This window comes from Rhamphochromis longiceps, linkage group LG8, assembly GCF_057381845.1.
Source record: "Rhamphochromis longiceps isolate RC_006_pf linkage group LG8, R_longiceps_female_GT1.1, whole genome shotgun sequence".
NCBI lineage: Eukaryota > Metazoa > Chordata > Actinopteri > Cichliformes > Cichlidae > Rhamphochromis > Rhamphochromis longiceps.
In genome coordinates this window covers 4,664,994-4,681,931 of record NC_140564.1, presented here as the reverse complement: position 1 = coordinate 4,681,931, position 16,938 = coordinate 4,664,994, and the positions used below count along the sequence as shown (strand labels likewise).

Here is a 16,938-nt window from a genome sequence, read left to right as displayed (position 1 = left end):
AAGAGAAAAAACCGAGAGCTAAAAATTGGAGTTAACTCGCTGACTAGCTTGTCAGTTTTACTACACTTCGCGCCGCTGTTTGCGCATGCGCAGCGACCTAAGCGTCAGAAAAAATCTGCTGTCATCTGACTGGCTTCCCTGTATCAATCAAGTGACGGGATGGATGATAGGCTGGCATCTATTTTTTTAATGCCATGCGATCTACCAATACTACCTTTGCGATCGACTGGTCGATCGCGATCGACGTATTGAGCACCCCTGTCGTAAGGCAAACGTGGTGTGGATTTTGCATCTAAGTGTATCATTGAGGTCGACTACCCGTGGTCCTGATATTACTTATTTGTGATCTGCAAGAGGTAAATGAGACTGTGTGCCTTGACATTTGTACTGTAACTATTCGTTATAGTGGTAAAATGGCGTGATATGTGATGCTAACTAGCGGCTTGCTAATTAGCGCAGCTTACCGCATTATGTGGTGTGATGCCATGCTGTATGTTTAGCTCTGTGATTTTCAGTCAAAGCATGCTAATGCTAAATCGTTATGTGATAGCATTTGGTATTGTAGCTCAAGTGTTTTAATATGTTTAGAAGCCGATGGACGCTCTGAAAGGAGAGGGAGAGAGAGGTTTCTGCCCGGATGGACCCTGCTGTTTTCTTACCCCTGACTGTCTACACTACTGGTGAACTAACTGCCCGTTTCTGATTGCCCCACTAACAAACTCATTGGACTTGTGAGTACTAACTGGAACTAAAGTGCACGTATTTTGTTTTATGGCTCGGTTTGAGTGAAGCGGCCATCAGTTTTAGGCCTCACCGCACCCGAACTTCGAATCAGGCCTGCAACAAGCACCGTGCTACAGGTGTAGTGTGGACAGATTAAAGCAGGGGTGTCAAACTCAAATACACAGTGGGCAAAAATTCAAAACTGGAACAAAGTCGCGGGCTAACATTAATATTTATTGAAAAAAAAAATCTTCCTCCAGATATGAGAATGAATCTTTTCTTATGGACTCAAACAAGTTTTGCTGAAAAACTGAATATGGAACAAGCAAAGCTTAATACTAAACAATATATATATTAGCTGTATAATACCATTAGGCCAGCTCTAATAGTAATTTGGTGTGGCTTTGCGGGCCAAATGTAATTAGGCTGCGGGCCAAATTTGGCCCGCGGGCCAGAGTTTGACACTTATGGGTTAAAGTGTGTGTGTGTGTGTGGGCCCACTGTTACAAATTCGGTTTAAATTGAGTAAGTGTGTAGTTTTAATCAAAGTTATTATCAAAGGTTGAAATTCATCCCTTTTAAAGGTGTGATCTGTTGTAACTGGAATAACAGTTGGCACCTAAGAAAGAGGTATTTTGTGTTGATAATCTTTTATTGAAAACCCATGTAGTCACTCTTACAGTAATTTTGTTTGTTTATTTTAATTCAATTCATTTTATAAAAGTAACTGTTTATTTTATTTCTTTTTGTCTAAATAAATACCCGGTGAGGGATTTAATTTGTGTAAAATACAGTTGTGGTGGTCCTTATTAATTCAATTAGAGGGTATCAGGTAGGGCTGCTCGATTATGGCAAAAATGATAATCACGATTATTTTCACTGAAATTGAGATCACGATTATTTGACGATATTTATTTAACCCTTTAAGACCTACCATAGAACCAAGTCCGCCAGAGCTTATATTATTTTTTTTTTACATGTTGTAGTGCCATTTGTGGGAGCATTTCAAGTTGCTATACATCAGTACAACTGTTATAGCCCATATTTTAATAATATGTATGCATTAAGTCCATAGTAACAACATTAATTGCAAACAAGTGCAATAAACTATAAAACAAATTGAAAATTGTTGTTTTTTTACATATATTTCTACTTGGAGAAATTTAAGAGGTTTATGCCTCAAAACTTTAAATACAAAAAAGTTGCAAAAAATAGTTTACAACAACAGGAAATTTATTTTGAGTGTCTTCATAGTTTTATTTTGGAGATACAGCAATTTTTATATACTGCAGGAAAAACAAAAAAACAATCCTATGATGCAAATTTGCAAAGAAAACAGCATGTGCATCAAAATAAACTATTTCCAGCAGTGCAATTCGAGTTCTAAGCATCCCAGAAACTATTCAGAAAAGTCAAACATGACTTATAAAAACACTAGTATAGGCTTTTATGGCCTACAAGTAAAAAACTAGATTTTCTGCAAAAATGACGTCACTTCCAGTTTCGGGCAGGAAATGCGATAGTTCCCATTGACGTTTTTTTCAAAGTGGGAAGTATTATGAACAGCTGATGGATCGGCAAAGCGTGTTTCTGGAATATTATGTTTTTGTTCCTGCAAGCGCTTTTTTATGCAATTTTTGCAAAGCTATATGTGGAAGGAAACCGTGACCGAGGACAAGCTGATGGCATAAGATGCAAGTACAACTCCTCCGGTTTCATATGCAAAACAAATTATTGCGCTAGCTTACATGGTTCAGGTTCTACAGGGATTTAAAAATAGTTACACAAAACGGAGCGTGCAGCTCTGACCGGCTTTAAAGGGTTAACAATAACAACGTATTGAATAATGACTTTAAAAAATAATATAAAATAGTGTGCAAATACTGATAACAGTGCAAATGTTTGCAATATAAGAAATAAATGAAAAATGTAAACATCTATGTTTAGTGACCTTTGCAGTGTTGCTCTGTGGTGCAGCTACGACACTGTAGCAAAGTTTACACACTATGTCTACTTGATCCACGTCTGACTCCGCCAACCCATAATGTTTCCACTCCACTGAAGTTTTTTTTTTTTTTTTTTACCTCTCTTTTCAACCAACGGCAGTCACTCTCCTCTCCAAATAACTTCTGCTTAGCTTTCCGAGCTTCCCTCGGGTCCTCTTAATTGTTGTGACGCGTGTTCGAAATGGAGAGAGGTGCGCTTGATTTACCACACGGAGCAGCGCGAGAGTAAAGCACGAGGGAGGGGCTAATAATCGGCTCAGTCATTTTTAATGATCGTTGAAAGCCCAGATCGTAATCGTGATTAAAATTCGATTAATTGAGCAGCCCTAGTATCAGGTATCATTATTAGTAGCACTACGAACCCAGGCCCAGTCTCATTGTACTATATACTCTAGCTTTACCATAGCTACGTGGGACCTGGGTTACATATAGGCTCAAGAAACATTTCTTGGCTGCTAGGGTGCATACACACAGCTTGGCAGGTCCTGTGCGTTTGCCAAAAAACCCACCTAAAAAACCATCTAAAAACCCCTGGATCTTGACATCAACTTGTCTTTTTGTTTTTATACATTTTTATCTTCTGTGGAGTTTGACATGTCCAAGAAAGCTGGATAATTATACCACTTTCCCAGCCAAATGGAGTCAACATCTTTTGTTCACAAGATTCTTGGATTTTGTTCATGCTAGACCACCCCCAGGTAAACATGAACAATCAAATATACCACAACTGTCGCTGGAGATTCTGAAACTTGTTCTGATGCTACTTTTGGCTGGTGATATAGAACTAAATCCTGGACCTAATTCAAACATCAGTGATTTGGACTGGCTACAACTAATTAGCCTAGGCCTGCCTGGGCCTCCATCTCAGCTGCCTGGGCCTCCACCTCGGCTGCCTGGGCCTCCACCTCGGCTGCCTGGGCCTCCACCTCGGCTGCCTGGGCCCCCACCTGCTGTACCCAAACTACAGTCTCCGGTAAAGGGTTTCTCATCATTAAATGCTCATAGCATTGTCAACAAAAGGACAAGAAATCCTGCTATTAAAATTTACAGAGGAACGAAGATCTGCAAGACATTTAATCAGGCTAAAGTAATCTGGGACACTAAAAATAAACCAAAGGGGCTTCTATGTGGACACATTAACATTCGCAGTATGTTACCAAAGCATGAGCAACTGGAACATATTCTAAGCAATTCCAATATTTCTATTTTGGGTATCTCTGAATCTTGGCTCACAAGTTCTTCTCCTGAGTCTGCGGTTGTCTTTCCAGAGTACACAGTATTCAGAAGGGATAGAATTGGAACAAGAGGAGGAGGAATACTTGTGTATGTGGAAAAAAAAAAAAAAAAAAAAAAAAAAGCAAACAAAAAAAACACCTGGATTGCTCTTTACTTAGTTCACCAATAGATGTCGAAATAGAACATATTACTGTTAAAATCACTCTTTCCCCAGAAATGTCATTTACGTTGATCTGTTTATATCGCCCTCCTTCCGCAAAGAATATTTTTTATGAACAACTACAGATATTACTTAAATATCATGCTATAAATAATAAGTCTAATGAAATAATTGTAATGGGAGATTTTAATGTCAACTGGGACTGTGAAAAGGACAGAAAAACACTCAAGGACATAATGGAGACTTTGAACTTTACTCAACACATTGAACAACCCACAAGAATAACAAGACACTCTAAAACTAAAATAGATCTGGTTTTCAGTAAGAAGCCCGAGCGAATTATTAAATCTTATAATTTTATCACTGGTATTTCAGACCACAATTTTATATTATTTTCTAGAAAACTTATAAAATCACGGGTTAAGAATGACTTTCAAAGTTCATCTAATAGGAGATCCTTTTATGAATTCATACCAAGAAGTCGGCGACAAAATGTAGCAGAAGCATTAGCATCAGCTAACTGGGAGCGTTTATTGTGTAGTGATGATCCACAATTCTGCAGCAGTCACTTCACTGACATTGTCAAGGATGTTATATCAACATACTCCATTAGAGGTCGACAAAAAATAAAGACAACATTTAATTTGCCCTGGTTAAACAAAGAGTGCAAGAATTTAATGAAAACAAGAGATCAATTACTAAAGCAGTTCCTGAAAACCGGTCTAACTCTGGATAGACAGAGATTTACTTCAATGCGGAACAAAGTAACAAGAAGTTTGAGACAGGCCAAAGCAAAATTTTTTATAAATATAATTGAAAGAGCCAAAGGTAATGGTAAAATTATCTGGCAACAATTAAATAAATTACTAGGCCGTCATTCAAACAAAAGTAAAAATACAATTGAACTTTATCTAAATAACTCTATTGTTAGAGAGCCTCTATCTATTGCCAGTAACTTAAACACTTTCTTTATTTCATCTGTTAAGGAGATCAGTCAGAGCTTTGACTCAGTCGTATGCTCTGATAATGTGAATGATGCTGGTCAAAATTTGTTCACCATCACTCATATTTCAGACACTGAAGTTGCTAAACTAATTACAGGTTTAAAACAATCAAAAGCACTTGATGTATATGGTATTAACACAAACTTCCTAAAGGAACATATGGATTTTCTTGTACGTCCAACAACTCATGTTTTGAATATGTCTTTCAAACACTCCATTGTTCCAACAGATTGGAAAATTGCTGCAGTTACACCAATTTTCAAAGCAGGTGTGAAGACTGACATGGCTAATTATCGCCCCATAAGCATACTCCCGGTCGTATCTAAAATAGCTGAGAAGTGGGTGGTTAAACTCGTCACTGCTCACCTAGAAAACACCCAACCCTCATTACATCCATTGCAGTTTGGCTTTCGGGCACATCACTCCACAGATACTGCCCTGTGTATGTTAGTGGAGAACTTAAAGAGCTTGCTGGACAAGAGTCCCTGTGTTGGAGCTGTATTTTTAGATCTGAAGAAGGCTTTTGACTCTGTAAACCATCAGATATTGTTGTCCAGATTGACTCAGTTTAATATCTCCAGTCAGGCTCTTCAGTGGTTTGCCTCATATCTCTCACACAGGAAACCGTGTGTGGTGTTGGATGGGGTTAAATCTCCATATTTAGACTGTGATACAAGGGTTCCTCAAGGATCTGTTCTTGGGCCCTTATTGTTCTCTCTTTTTATCAAGAACTTACCTGAAGTCTGTCCAAATATATTTGCTCAAATGTATGCGGATGATGCAGTTATATATACGCAAGCAAATAGTGTCCAGCAGGTGGCAAAAGATCTTACAGCTGCTTTACCATTAATGCATAGCTGGCTGGAGGACTCATGCCTAATGTTGAACACCTCAAAAACTGTCTGTATGTATTTTTCAAAACGCCCCTTAAACTTGAAGCAGTCAAACATATTCCTGGATGGAGTCGAGCTTGAATTAGCTCCAGAATTTAAATATCTTGGGGTCATTCTAGACCCAACATTATCCTTCAAGAGTCACATAAGTGACTAAGCCAAACAGTGAAGCCACGAGCCTGCACTACAAAGACTCGTAAACAGGCATAAGTTTTGGAAGTTTTGGAAGTTTGGTTTTGCCTTTGCTGGATACTGATCTGAAACTCTTTTCTTGCTGCGTCACGACTGACTTTTTAGCTAACGTAAGCTAAAGTGACAGTTTCTGTTTTTGTTTTTGACGCTGTTGCCGGTACGAGATTCCGGAATGGCACCACTTACCTCAACATCCAGTTGTGAAAGCTGCATCAACCTGAGCCAAAAAGTGATCGAGCTGGAACAAAGGATATCCACGCTATACCAAATCCAGGGGGCTGAATGCGAACTTGACACGATCCTCCTTGGCAAAGCTCAAACCACCGCTACTAGCGCTGAGCTAGCCGACACAGTGCACCATCCAGCTGCTGTGTCCCAAGATCCCGCCAACAGTCAACACAGGCTCTCAACTTGCGTCGCTGGTGCTTCTGCCAAGGACAAGAACTCCTGGTTTCAGCTAGTTGCCAGACCCAAGGCTCTGGTCAGCTCCACTCCACTCCAACCAGCGCCATGGACCACGGTTGAGACGCGTGGTGGCTGCAGAGGGGGCAGGAGGATCCGTCTCTCGCACCCTCACCCCTCCGGTGCGGTAGTATTGGAGAATAAATTCAATGTCCTGGATCCTGTGGACTTTCCTCCTCTGACCGCTAGCCCTCGCCATCCCGCTGTGTCGCTGAGGTCTGCGCCATCTCCACCACTACGCCCCCGGAGCCGCGGCGGGCAACCCGACGCTGTGGTGCGGACTAGCCGCGGAGAGCTGTGCTTTACCCCGGCTCCTCGGAGAGGAGGACCCACGGCGCGGCTACCTGGGAGTCACTCACGCAGTCCGCCTGGCGCATCTCCATCTGAACACCCCCGATGTCGCGGCGCGGGCGTCTCAGATGGCCAACAGCCCCCGGTGGCACCTCCTCTCTCCACGCTGGTCCTCGGGGATTCCATCGTCAGGAACGTGCGGATGAGGGGGGCGCTCACGCTGTCGTTCCCGGGAGCCATAGTGGACAGAATTCCCAACATTCTGGCATCCCACCCACAGGTTAACCGGATCATCATCCACATCGGCACCAATGACATCCCCAAACAGCAATCTGAGCTGCTGAAGCTGGACTTCCTCCAACTCTTCAGCCTCCTTGGTCAGTTGCAGGTGAGTGCTTTTATCTCCGGGCCCACCCCCACCTGTGGCAGAGGGATAGGCCATTTCAGCCGGCTGCTCAGCCTTAACACCTGGCTTTCCTCCGCCTGTGTCTCCCACAGCTTGGGTTTTATTAACAACTTTGATGCCTTCTGGGAGACGAGGCATCTTTTTGGGGCAGACGGGCTCCACCTCAACGCCTGGGAACGCCGTTTGCTGTCCGCCAATTTGGCATTTGGCGTACAGCACTCCCGCACACCGCCCTGTCACTACCCCAAACCGACATTACCTGCTGATCTGTCTGCCACTGACTGATGTTCCCCTGGTCCCAGCTCCTATATTTGTTCCACTTTTAACAGTAATACGCAAAACTCTGGACTAGGACCTCTCTCTCCCATAGTCAACACAATACCCGTCATAATCACAAACAGAGAGCAACAGAATTATCATAAATCCAGTAACTCCAAAAACATTAATAACCTCCGGCCTCTTCAAAAATATCAACATCCATTCAACTCTATTGTCAAAAATCCACCAGTCTCAATCAGTATGGCACTTTTAAATGTACGCTCTCTGTCGAACAAGTCTTTTATTATTAATGATTTAATTTTAGATAGTAGACTTGACTGTTTATTTTTAACTGAAACATGGCTGGGTTCGGATGCACCAGTTGTTCTCACTGAGGCCTCCCCACCAAATTTTAATTTCTCTTTTTCTATTAGAAGTGGTAAGAGAGGTGGTGGGACTGCATCTTTAGCCAACAACACACTCACCACCAAACAAATTTTATTTGATCATTTTACCACTTTTGAATTCCATGCTATTGTTTTCAGCAGCCCTCCAGTTTTATCTGTCACAATTTATAGACCACCCAAAGACAGCGCTGCTTTTATCAAGGAATTCACAGAATTTTTAAAAAACATACATTCAAACTATAATATGATAATTTTAACCGGTGATTTTAACCTGCACATAGATAATCCTTCTGACCCTGCAGCAAAAGAATTCTTAAACATTCTTCACTGTTTGGATTTTACCCAGCACGTCACGCAGCCGACTCACAACAGAGGACACACTCTGGACCTGGTCATCACCCATGGGCTGTCCACCAGCGTGTCCTCTGTTGTTGACTTGGCTGTCTCTGACCACTACTGTGTTTTTTTTTTTTTTTTTTTAACATCACCGGTTTTATTCAGCGGGAGACCTCGGTGCGAACTGTGAGGAGGCGCTATCTAACCTCCGAAGTGGCTGCAAATTTTACCAGGGTTTTAGACGAATGCCCCCCTGTGATTTTACCTGCACCCTGCGATTTGATTTTTAATTATTTCAACAGCAAACTGAAGAAAAGCCTTGACTCCGTTGCTCCACTCACCACCAAAAAGATTAACGTAAAACATGCATCACCCTGGAGAAACGAAGAAGTCAAAAAACTCAAAAGAAATTGCAGGGCAGCAGAAAGGAGATGGAGGAAAAATAAAAATACAATCAACCATCAAATATTTTGCGAGCAACTTAAAATGTACAATAATACATTAAGGAAGTCAAGAAATTCATACTTCGCCAAAATAATCAGTATTAACAAAAATAATCCCAAGGTCCTCTTTTCCACCATAGATCATTTATTTAACCCTGATTTTAACAGCTCCCAAAAAAGCCCTACAGACTCTCTCTGTGAGCAGTTTGCAGACCACTTCAGGGGAAAGATCAGCGCCATCAGATCTGATATTTTATCTAATCACGATATGATTTTAAACACATCTGAGGGCTCGATTGTACCTGAGGAGACACTGGACAGCTTTGTCCTGGTTAATGCTGAGAACCTTCAGAAAGTTTTCTCCACAGTGAGACCCACCACATGTCTTTTAGATCCAATCCCTTCTTCACTCTTTAAAACACTTTATGGATTCTTTGAGGCTGAGCTTTTATACATGATGAATTGCTCTCTTCAGTTGGGTGTCTTCCCTGCTGCCTTTAAAACGGCGGTGGTGAGGCCCCTTCTGAAGAAGAGCAATTTGGATTGTAATGATTTTAATAACTACAGACCTGTATCCAACTTGCCATTATTAAGTAAAGTCTTAGAAAAACTTGTTTTTACTCAGATTACTAATTTTCTCAATGATAGACAGATCCTGGAGATATTCCAGTCTGGATTTAGGGTGAACCACAGCACAGAGACGGCTCTCCTAAAGGTTCTAAATGATCTTAGATGTAACTGGGACTCCCAAAAGCTCTCAGTCCTGGTGCTACTGGATCTAAGCGCAGCCTTTGATACAGTAGACCACGCTATTCTTTTAAACGGATTGAAACACATGGTGGGCCTCTCTGGTGCTGTACACAACTGGTTCACTTCCTATCTCTCTGACAGATCTTTTATGGTGAGTATGGATACATGCTCCTCTAAGATCCATAAAATGACATGTGGTGTGCCTCAAGGGTCGGTTCTAGGCCCTGTACTTTTTAATTTGTATATGCTCCCTCTCGGCAGTGTCATCAGGAGGCATGGAGTGAACTTCCACAGTTACGCTGATGACACGCAGCTGTACAGCTCCGTGTCTCCTGATGACACCAGACCAATGGATGCCCTTTTTAACTGTATCTTAGATATACGATCCTGGATGGCAGAAAACTTTTTACAGCTTAACCAGGACAAGACTGAAGTTTTAATCGTCGGTCCTGAGGCTCAGAGAGAGAAACTCTTGTCTAAATTAGAGGCATTTTCACTATGTCCTTCGCTACAAGTGAAAAACCTGGGTGTTATTTTCGACTCTGAGCTTGGTTTTATCTCACATATTAAACATGTAACCAAAATTGGATTTTACCATCTAAAGAATATAGCCAGAGTCCGCCCTATTCTCTCTCGGGCCAACACGGAGATGCTGATGCATGCTTTTATTAGCAGTCGCATTGATTACTGTAATGCCCTGCTCTCTGGTCTTCCTAAGAAGAATATTTCAACTTTACAACTTTTACAAAACTCTGCAGCTCGTGTGCTGACGAAGACCAGAGGGCGGGCCCACATTACACCGGTTTTAGAATCGCTGCACTGGCTCCCCGTGTGTTTCAGGATCGATTTTAAAGTTCTTTTATTGGTTTTTAAATGTCTTAATGGTCTTGGGCCTTCTTATCTCTCAGATCTGCTTTTACCATATGAACCCTCGCGGACCCTGAGGTCCTCTGGTACTGGCCTTTTGATTGTCCCTAAAGTCAGGACACACTCACGGAGAGGCAGCTTTTCAGTGGTATGGTCCTCGTCTGTGGAACAGCCTGCCGGAGGAGCTCAGGGCCGCAGAGAACGTACATGTTTTTAAGAACAGGCTCCTTTGCCTCCCTCCTGCTGTGTGCCCAGCCTGGAGGCTGCAGTCTGTGACCGGCTCCCGGTGCAGACGGCTCCCTGTTATAGTGTTTCCTCACTTGGCTCATGTGAACCCAGCCCAATTTTTATTCTTTAAGTGTGCGCGTGTGTGTGTGTGTGTGTGTGGGGGGGGGGGGGGGGGGATATATGTGTATTGAGAGTGTGGGGAGTGAGTTGGAGGGTGGGGTGGGCTGCTTTTAACTATGTAAAGCACTTTGTGCTACTTTTTTTTTTTTGTATGAAAAGTGCTTTATAAATAAAGATTGATTGATTGATAAATAAAGTTTCCCAGGTACTTAAATTTAATAATCGAAATTTTAATCATATATGTAATAATTTACATATGAATGTTGCAAAAACTTACTTTTACTCAATGATCATCTCTCATATGGACTATTGTTTGACGTCCTGGTCACTTGCTTGTCCAACAACACTTAAAACTATTGAAAACATTTATAAAAGAAGTTTAAAACTACTTGACAAAAAACCGACTTCCCACCACCACTGTCATGTGTTAAAAAAACAAATTACTGAACTTCAATAACTTAGTGAAACTTAAAAGAGTGTGTTTAATATATAAAGTCTTATACTCCCTTGCTCCACCACCACTAAAGCAGTTCATTAGGCATAAAGAAAGCTCAGACAGGACCACTCGAGCTACAATCCGAGGAGGCTTGTTTATACCCCACAGACGGACAGCATTTGGGCAGAACGTCCTCTCTGTTAAGGGTGGCCATCTGTGGAACAGTCTTCCTCAACCCATTAGAGCAGGGGTGTCAAACTCAAATACACAGTGGGCCAAAATTCAAAACTGGAACAAAGTCGCGGGCTAACGCTAATGTTTATTGAAAAAAAAATCTTCCTCTAGATATGAGAATGAATCTTTTCTTATGGACTCAAACAAGTTTTGCTGAAAAACTGAATATGGAACAAGCAAAGCTTAATACTAAACAATATATATATTAACTGTATAATACCAGTAGGCCAGCTCTAATAGTAATTTGGTATGGCTTCGCGGGCCAAATGTAATTAGGCTGCGGGCCAAATTTGGCCCGCGGGCCAGAGTTTGACACCTATGCATTAGAGAATGCTCTATTGGTCTATTTTTTATGCTTAAGGACAACAGATGGAAATTAGCTTTTGGCTATAATCTGGCATGTTTACATTCATGTAATTTTTTTTTTTTTTTTAACATTTATGTTCATTAACATGCACTGTCCTAAATAAATAAATAAAATAAAATTTCGAGCATTGGTGACACAACTATGATTCTACTTGGTCTTCTTGTCTAATTGATCACAACATTAGATATATTGCCAGTCTATGTGGTTGTTATCCAAGGTGCTCTTGTTTTTGTTAGAAATGAACACATTTTTGCTACCAAAAACTATTATGAACAACTTTTGATGCTTTAACAGTGTGATAAGTTTAACTCAATCCCAAAAGGATTTATTTCTCTCTAACCTGTATCATGTTTTAGTTTAATACTCCACGCTTTGTAGCTACCAAGAAAAAGCAACACTTCATGATGAGTTCATTTACTGACATGGATAAAATGAAAATTATGTTATACAGTCTTTTCTGATAATTTTGATACAAAGACAAGATAACCACACACTGGAGACAAATAATTACTTAATAATAAGTACATTAAGCTGTAGGAATAAGTACTAAAGTACAAAATGTACTACATTTGTATGTTTGTGTCTATTTAAGTAGCCTCAAATAACTGTGAATGAACTGTATCCCTGAGATGAAAATATAAATCAAGGGCCTGGGACATGGTAGATGGGAATTCCAAGCTTGATTCCTCCATTATTATTGTGCACAAATCAAACACTTGCACATCACATGGGACTGAACTAACAAAAGTGCAGCTATTTTTACACAAGGTCAAATCTTCTGTTAGTGGAACGAGACAGTCTTCTGCACCCTAAAGGTGAGGGGCCATGTGCATGAATTTGTTTACAGGTGCACAGTGGGAGAATATGTGAGGTTTCAATTTACTTACAAATATATATGGGAGGTTTCGCACAGGGCAGCGTGTCTGAAACGAGACAGAGGGAGAGAGGGCAATTAGCAAGCTGTGCTGCCTGAAGTGGGATGTGACTGTACTGTGGAGTATGAAGAGAGCTTACTTGGAGCCGGAGTGAGCATAGCTGCGGGGAGAGGCCATAATGGTCCAGTGTGTCGGGGAGCAGAGAGGAGAACCTCCCTCTGAGCGAGGCAGCCGATAGCAGTGCATAGCAAGGCAGGCAGGCGGGTGGTTTTTCTTTTTCCCCAAGGACCCAGGTGATTAAACTGCTGCCTCTGACTGCCGGTGTTGTGCCAAAAAGTGATCGCCTGCTAAAAGATGATTTCCAATGTTTTTGTGTGTTTTTTATGTGTAATATCGGGGCGACCGTGGCTCAGGGGGTTTGGAATCGCATCTGTAACCGGAAGGTCGCCGGTTCGATCCATGGGCTCTCTGTCCTGGTCGTTGTGTCCCTGGGCAAGACACTTTACCCTACTTGTCTACTGGTGTTGGCCAGAGGGGCCGATGGCGCAATATGGCAGTCTCGCTTCTGTCAGTCTGCCCCAGGGCAGCTGTGGCTACAACTGTAGCTTGCCTCCACCAGTGAATGAATAGTGGTATTGTAAAGCGCTATATAAATCCAATCCATTATTATTATTAATATCTTCACATATGTTGTGTTACGAGTTCAAAATTGGGGATGGAGACAAGAGAAAAACCATAATAACAACACTGGTCCGGTCGGGTTGAGTCAAACGATGATTCTAATGAACACACACGTGGGAGATGGACACTGTATGCAGACAGCCTCAGATCTCAAAATGGTGGAGCATTGCTCAAACTCTTATAGCCTCTGGTTCTTCCATCTTATCATAAAAGCCAAAACATTCACATGCTTTTCTCTCACACGGCGCCTAAGCTACGACCTTGGCTCCCCGTTTATCTGCTCCTGCTGAGATGGGGCAGAAAACTCCAGTATATTCTGTCTCTTCTAATCAGACAAATAAAGCGATGACTCTCTGCGAACAGTATTCCTTATAACTCAGCAGTATAATGCATCATAAACAATATCATTCATTCACAATAAATCAGCAGTTTACTGTAATGATTTTTGTCATATCGTAAGACGATTTGTTTTGTTTGTTCCGCTGTTGTACGGCACTACGTTGCCTGGCGGAAGGGCATGTGATCAGACACACAGTATCGGGGTTTAAGAGTGGTATGTTGGTCACATGTCCATCCGCCAGGAAACATAGTGCCGTACAAGTAGCGCGAAAAACAAACTTCAAAGTAGCGCTACGCGTTCAGCGGGAGTCGTGGATGGTGTGCGGCAATAAACTTGCGAAAAGCAAGTTATGCTCAACTCCACCGGTGGAATCTGACAGCGTGGCAAAGTGTGAAAACATCCATCCATCCACCTGAGCCTAAAAGGTAGTCTGAATCTATTTTTCTGGTGTGCTGTAGGTTATTGTTATGTACTACATTTGTTAGTCGTTTATGAAGCACAGTACATGTTTCGTACTTGTAATTACCGCTACTTGTACATATACCTAGAAAGTTGTGCAAATATGTGCCCATAACTTGTTTTTCAAAATATTAATAAAAGGGGTGTGTCTCCAAACAGCCATCTCTTTCCTGACAATTCGCTTTGTGCATATTCTCTTACATATGATAAGTCAACATTGAAACACCTGCGGCTTTTAGTCAGGTGCGGCTAATGTATGTACAAAACTGGATTTTCCCCTGATTTTAGCTTGTGCGGCTAATATTCAGGTGCGCTCTGTAGTCCGGGAAATACGGTACATTATAACTAATCTGGTCCTTTTTGTCCATTTAAAATAGAGGTGTTGAACTCCAGGCCTCGAGGGGCTGTGTCCCTGCAGGTTTTGGATGTGTCCTTGATCCAACACAGCTGATTTAAATGGCTAAATTACCTCCTCAACATGTCTTGAAGTTCTCCAGAAACCGGAGAATGAACCAATCATTTGATTCAGGTGTGTTGACCCAGGGTGAGATCTAAAACCTCTGATTTAAAATGCTGTACAAAAGGCAGGCTCTCATCAACAAATACGCGTAGATTGTTTAACTTAATAGACTACTCATGCAGTAAAATCATTGAAACCATAATTTTGACTCCTGATGCAAAAAAGGGCGTTTGAAAGAGTTAACTGCAAATTTCTATTTGCAACCTTACACAAATTTGGTTTTGGAAACTCTTTCATAAGCTGGTTAAAAATATTATATAATTCCCCAACAGCTTGTGTCAGAACAAATGACCCGACATCCTCCAGCTTCTGTCTCCTAAGGGGCACCAGGGAGGGATGCCCACTCTCCCCTTCATTGTTTGCAATTTTTATTGAGCCACTAGCAGCAGCAATTAGACAGGCTACAACAATTAAGGGCATAAAATGTAAGACCGTAGAACATAAAAGCAGGCTTTATGCGGATGATGTGTTGCATATTTCTAAATTCCTTTGGAAAGATACAGAAGGGTTGCATTGTTGTACTTTGTCATGTTTCTCAGGTCTTTGTCTGAATTTCTTATGAACATTACTTGTCATGTTCTTATGTTGTTGCTAAGGATTGTCTTATTGCACTGGAGTCACACTGGGTTAAATTTTTACACTTGGGTTATAAGGGGTATTTATTATTTTCTTCATTATTGTATTTATGGGTTGTATGGAAGCCCCAAACGCAATTTCATTGTTCCTGACAATGACAATAAATACTTAAATCTAAATCTAATGAAGGTCACATCAGGAGCTTTTCTCAAACACATTTCCAATCGGTTTATTTTTTTACAAGAAGTGTAGCTCATACAATGGTATAAATGTATTATTTGCGATACTTTATAAAGATGAAACTCTAAAGATTTGAGTTCATGCACATTGTGAAACAAGAATCTAAATATTTGTGTCACAATGCAGGCTATTGTGCACACAACACATTGTGGGGTAAGAGTAATGATCGGAATGGGGCGGTGATTGAGGAATTGATGGAGCTAAAGATTTATGTGTGTTTGAATGATGGAGGTGGGACTAGGGTCAATGTTAGGACGGGGGTCGAATCATCAATTGATCTTACACTAGTGTCGGACTCTTTGGCAGGCATTTGTTCATGGGAGATATTAAAAGGGACTACTTTAGGGAGTGACCATTATTATATTATGATAAAGGTAGAGCTGGGTGTTGAGAAAATGGATATGAGTGGTGTCCAGAAGTGGTGTTTCAGTGGTGCTGATTGGGATACATTTAGATTAATTAGTGATCAGGAAGTGCAAAGGATCGATGTGAATGTTGAGGTGGATGATTTAAATGATTCTATTTGTAAGGCAGTATTGGAGGCGGCAGGTAGGGCAATAAAGAAGAAGGAAGGTACAAGGGAAAAGAGGATTGTACCTTGGTTTACAAAGGAGTGTGAGGATGTGATTAGATATCGAAATATGGCTTTTAAAATTTTAAAGAGGAATCACAATTTTCAGAATCTTGTTGGATACCGAAAGTTACAAGCTAAAGTAAGGCTAACCATTAAAAAAGCAAAGAGGGATTTCTGGAGAGGTTTTTGTAACTCAGTTGGGAGGGAGACCAAAATACACAGTGTGTGATCGATGATTAGAAGGATGAATGGCATAAAAAGGGAGTATGGGTATCCAATTATGAGGGATGGAGAAGTAACAGCGGATAAAGATGAGGACAAGGTTAACATGTTGGCAAAAGCGTTTGTCAAAATCCATAGTTCAGGCAATGTTGGTGAAGAAGGGCGAAGAGGCAGAGAATTGACAGTCACAGAAAATAGAGATGTATTGGGTATGGTAGAAGATACAGTTGATCTATGGACTCAGACAGAGCCCCAGGCCCTGGTGTGGTGTAGATGGCCTCAAACAGCAGCACAGATCCTGGTGTGGTGTAGTTTGCCTCAGCAAGTAGCACAGGCCCTGGTGTGGTGTAGTTTGCCTCAGCAAGTAGCACAGGCCCTGGTGTGGTGTAGATGGCCTCAGCCAGAAGCACATGCCCTGGTGTGGTGAAGATGGCCTCAGAGAGAGCCACAGACCCTGGTGTTTTGTAGTTGGCCTCAGCGTGCAGCACAGCCCCTGGTGTGGTGTAGTTGGCCACAGCCAGAAGCACAGGCCCTGGTGTGGTGTAGGTTGCCTCAGCAATAAGCACAGGCACTGTTGTGCTATAGATGGACTCAGACAGAGCCCTGGCCCTGGTGTGGTGTAGATGGCTTCA

The 16,938-nt window shown here is 41.6% G+C and overlaps 1 protein-coding gene across 3 annotated transcripts in view; it reads left to right on the top strand.

Annotated features, from left to right (window-relative positions):
- LOC146662939 (uncharacterized) overlaps positions 1–16,938 on the top strand; it is a 43,920-nt gene that overhangs the window by 12,350 nt on the left and 14,632 nt on the right. The window contains exon 2 of one of the 3 annotated variants that reach the window (XR_014912968.1): positions 589–680. The exons of 1 other annotated variant lie outside the window; for it this stretch is intronic. Coding sequence is in view for 1 of the 2 variants with exons in the window: in XM_085415525.1 (XP_085271651.1) it covers positions 6,387–7,658 (1,272 nt within the window). In the remaining variant the exon portion in view is untranslated. Of the gene's footprint in view, positions 1–588; positions 10,808–16,938 lie in introns of those variants that run through there. One more of the 3 variants, XM_085415525.1, reaches the window with a different exon arrangement.